This window comes from Austrofundulus limnaeus, unplaced genomic scaffold, assembly GCF_001266775.1.
Source record: "Austrofundulus limnaeus strain Quisiro unplaced genomic scaffold, Austrofundulus_limnaeus-1.0 Scaffold22, whole genome shotgun sequence".
NCBI lineage: Eukaryota > Metazoa > Chordata > Actinopteri > Cyprinodontiformes > Rivulidae > Austrofundulus > Austrofundulus limnaeus.
The window spans coordinates 625,272-629,952 of record NW_013952424.1 but is presented as its reverse complement, the minus strand read 5'-3'; the positions used below and the strand labels follow the sequence as shown (position 1 = coordinate 629,952).

Genomic DNA, 4,681 nt, shown 5'->3' with positions numbered 1-4,681 from the left:
GCAGTGGTTCCCAAACTTTTCAGCTTTTGACCCACAAAATAACAGTAGCAGAGACCTGTGACCCCAACTATTTTTGGATGATAAACCTTTGTATCAGGTCAACAAAGCATGGGCATAGTAACAATATTTTTATACAACATTTATCCATTTTAAATAAACTAACCTCACTCATTTGTAACAACCAAGACAAAAATGTAATTAATTCATAAAATCTTTTCAGGACCCCACCTTGATGTTTCGGGACCCCACTTTGGGTCCCGATCCCAACTTTTGGAAACACTGCACACAATACAAAATCATTTATACAGAGGACTTTCCTAATAAGTATTTGTTCTTTACTTGACATTTTTTTACTGCATCAAAGAGGTAAATCATACATTTACCCTGCAGTAAATACAACTAAACTGATTTTTGGAATAATTTAATCATTTAACTAGTTATATAATCAAGTGCATGGACATTTTCTCAGATTTTATGAGAGATAAGGGATAGTATAGCAACAAATCCTCACAATGTTGACGTGCATCTGATTTCCTTTCAGTAAAAATGTAAATATTTCCTTTAATTCTTTTGGTACATTTTGTCACTGAGTCTATGTTTGTGTCCACATAGTCTGATCCAACCCTAGAGAGACATTTCAAGGGTCATAGAGACACTGTGACAAGTGTGGACTTCAGCTGCAACATGAAACAGATTGGTAAACATCCCCAAATACTTTATGTAATAATTTTTCTGTTTTTCATTTTTTTGTGTGTGTGTTTACTGTGGCCATAAACAGCTTCTTACCTCCACTGTGCCTCCTACTCTTCCAGCCACAGGCTCGATGGACTCTTGTGTGATGATCTGGAACTTGAAGCCTCAGATGAGGGCCTATCGCTTTGATGGACACAAAGAAGCTGTAACTTCGGTTCAGTTTTCTCCATCTGGCCACCTGCTGGCCTCTGCCTCCAGAGACAAAACTGTGCGCCTTTGGGTGCCCAGCATGTACGTCCATATGTAGCTTCATTATCTGTATTCTGTAACCTCATTCACCCTGAAATTACCACAGAAGACTATTTTGTCGTCTACAAACAAGATCTGCTAATTACTGCTCGTTTCCTCCTACCAGCTTAGCAGAAGGCACCTTGAATACTCAGTGTAGGTTTGTTTGCTTTACACATTGATAATGTCTTGTGTGTGTTTATAGGAAGGCTGATTCAACGGTGTTCAGGGCTCACACTGCCACTGTGCGCTGTGTCAATTTCTCTGGTGATGGACAGACTCTGGTCACCGCATCTGATGACAAAACCATCAAAGTGTGGACAGTCCACCGACAGAAGTTTCTCTTCTCGCTCAACCAGCACATGAACTGGGTCCGCTGTGCCAAGTATGAAAAACACACATTAATCTATATTTATTACTGTACAGTGTGGTACGTTTTCTACCACTTTCATTCAAATTCAATTCATCAAGTACATCAGTTCTGTATTTCAGCTGGCATGTGACCTATTATGCTTTTTTAAAGTTACATTTTCTCATCCTTTCTCTGTATTTACCACCCAACTATTGTTTTAAAAATGTTTTGTGTATTTTTAATGTTTTCCAGATTTTCTCCGGATGATCGTTTGATTGTGTCGTGCAGCGATGATAAGACCATAAAGCTTTGGGACAAGAACAGCAGAGAGTGCATTCACKCTTTCTTTGAACATGCTGGGTGAGYACATAGGCCCAGAATGGTGATGCATAGAACAGATATTGAGTGCAGAAGGAACAGAATGTAGTCGGTTTTTAAAAACAGTTTTGTCCGTTTGTCCGTTTTCTTCTGCTTGTTCGGGGTCGGGTCGCGGGGGCAGCAGCCTAAGCGGAGAGACCCAGACTTCCCTCTCCCCAGCCACTTGGGTCAGCTCATCCTAGGGAATCCCAAGGTGTTCCCAGGACAGCTGAGAAACATAGTCCCTCCCGCGTGTCCTGGGTCTTCCTCTGGGCCTCCTCCCAGTGGGACGTGCCAGGAACACCTCACCAGTGAGGCGTCCAGGAGGCATCCTAACCAGATGACCGAGCCACCTCAATTGGCTCCTCTCGACGTGGAGGAGCAGCGGCTCTACTCTGAGTCCTATCCGGATGACTGAGCTTCTCACCCTATCTCYAAGGGAGAGYCCAGACACCCTGCAGAGGAAACTCATTTTGGCCGCTTGTATCCGCGATCTTGTTCTTTAGGTCGCTACCAAAGCTCGTGACCATAGATGAGGGTAGGAACGCAGACCGACTGGTAAACCGAGAGCTTGGCCTTCTGGCTCAGCTCTCGATTCACCATGACAGACCGGTACAACGCCCCCATCACTGTAGAGGCAGCACCAATCCGCCTGTTGATCTCCCGCTCTAATCTTCCCTCATTCATGAACAAGACCCTGAGATACTTAAACTCCTCCACTTGGGGCAGGACCTCCTCCCCGACCCGGTGAAGGCACCCTACTGGTTTTCGGCTCAAGACCATAGTCTCAGATTTGGAGGCACTGATCCTCATCTTGGCCGCTTCACACTCGGCTACAAACCGCTCCAGTGAGAGCTGGAGATCACGATCTGATGAAGCCAACAGGACCACATCATCTGCTTTCCGGAAACAAGTCAGACTCACTACCGGCAATGCGGACCAAGCTCTGGCATCGTTCATAAAGGGACCTAACAGCCCGGATCAATGGGCCTGGTACCCCATACTCCCAGAGTACYGCCCCAAAGGAGTCCCCGAGGTCCCAGAGGGACTTGTAGTTTTGTAGTATGAGTAATTGTATGTAACTACAGTGCCTAAAGTATTTGTAGTTCACTCCCTTTAATCTTTCAGTATAACAATTTGTTAAAAGATTTGATCTGAAAACCTAAATATTTTTAATAGTAACTGATTTTTGAAGAGTATTTAAAGTGTGGGTTTGATATTTGATTGCACTGAGTAAACTAGTGTGTTCAGATGCTTCTACTACATGAGTTGATAAAACTGCCTCACCATGTTTTTTATCATTGTTTCCCAGTTTTGCAAACTATGTGGACTTCCATCCCAGTGGGACTTGTATTGCAGCAGCTAGTACTGACCACTCTGTGAAGGTGTGGGACATCAGAACTCACAGGATGCTTCAACACTACCCTGGTAAAAAGCACCCAAGTCACTGTTTTAATGCATCAACCAGTATTTGCATTAATTAAACATAACCTATAATGTTCATAAAATAACATTTGCCCTGTCATTTTATCTACTTTTAACACCTTGTGATTATTATGCCAGTATAAATTTATACTTAGGCAAGCAATACACACAAGAAAATATTCATCTTTCTTTGTGGCTTAGGTTCATAATAAAATTAACTCGAAATAACCTTCAGTTAAGATTTAAGTCTCCTAATTAGAGCAGCAATCAAGATAAATGTTTTCACAAAATTAATACACAGAATGTAAATGCTGTTTTGTCAGTCTGCCACTCTGGCTGATTGTTCGAATCATTTTTCCTAAATGGATTTCAGTTGTGAGATCTAATAATGAATAATCACATCTGCCTGAGAGTGAAGATAAAAGCACCTCCGCCTCCTCTTTTCCCACCACTCTGCTTCACATTACTCACCGTATATACCAGTTTAGTCTGCTTGGATTGACGAATTGTTAAAATATTGTGCAGTTACTATTGGATGTGCATGATAATTGTTGCATTTATCTACGTTAGCATGCATCTTGTTTAATGAAAGGTGCTACATTGGGAAAAACCTGTTTTGTTTTTAAGGGGTAGTGTGAAGGCAGAATGGCCCTCTTGTTTGCGTTTTTCTTGCCTCTTTGAGTTGCTAATCATGCCTTTTGCACTTAAACGAACCTAGGTCATTGATAAAAATCCATTTTTGATTTTTTCCAGTACATTTGCATTTATACAACATCTTTTTTTTTTTACCAGCATCAGGTACAGGTGTGTTGTAGCACATTTAAGCCAGCAGAGGGACCTAGTGCTGTTACATTACGTCTGTTCTCATTTTGTTCACAGGTGATTCAGGGTATGATAGTTGGAGGAAGCTTAGATTAGTTGCTAAAGACTACTCTACTTGTAACAGTTGGTTGCAGTATAAACTATGAAGACATTCTCGTAAGCAGCTAGAACAGTTGCTGTGTCTCTGTAATGAACGTCAGAAGCATCTGCTCGACTGAAGGGTCAAAGATGTAATCTAAAAAAAATCTGATTGTTTATTGACATTTCCCTCTACTTAGCCTGAACCTTTTTAGCAAGTTATTAAAATGAGGAACGGTTTGTGGACGATGATGGGAAGAGAAATGCGAGAGGACATGAACAAAAAAAAATGTTGGTTAAGCCAAATAAAAAGGTGTTTGGTAAAAACTGAAGGCTTGGAAAGATTTAGAATTTCAAAATTGTTATTGTAATCTTAATGTTTATCATTTAACAGGCAAACTAACCATGTCATTAAAGTAGAGTCATTCTGAAAGAGATAATTAATTCCCTGTTTTCTGTGTGTTTTTTTAGTCCACTGCGGTGTTGTAAACGGTTTGTCTTTCCATCCTTCTGGAAGTTTTCTAATTACTGCATCCAGCGATTCTACAGTGAAAATAATGGACCTTGTGGAGGGTAAACTATTGTATACGCTGCATGGACATCAGGTACACACACACACACACACACACACACACACACACACACACACACACACACACACACACA

General features: G+C 41.3%; 1 protein-coding gene across 1 annotated transcript in view; it reads left to right on the top strand.

Annotated features, from left to right (window-relative positions):
• poc1a (POC1 centriolar protein A) overlaps positions 1 to 4,681 on the top strand; it is a 25,106-nt gene that overhangs the window by 2,489 nt on the left and 17,936 nt on the right. The window contains exons 2-7 of the mRNA XM_014004118.1: positions 613 to 697; positions 813 to 984; positions 1,187 to 1,366; positions 1,586 to 1,693; positions 3,003 to 3,118; positions 4,487 to 4,620. Of these exons, the coding sequence (XP_013859572.1) occupies positions 613 to 697; positions 813 to 984; positions 1,187 to 1,366; positions 1,586 to 1,693; positions 3,003 to 3,118; positions 4,487 to 4,620 (795 nt within the window). The remainder of the gene's footprint in view (positions 1 to 612; positions 698 to 812; positions 985 to 1,186; positions 1,367 to 1,585; positions 1,694 to 3,002; positions 3,119 to 4,486; positions 4,621 to 4,681) is intronic.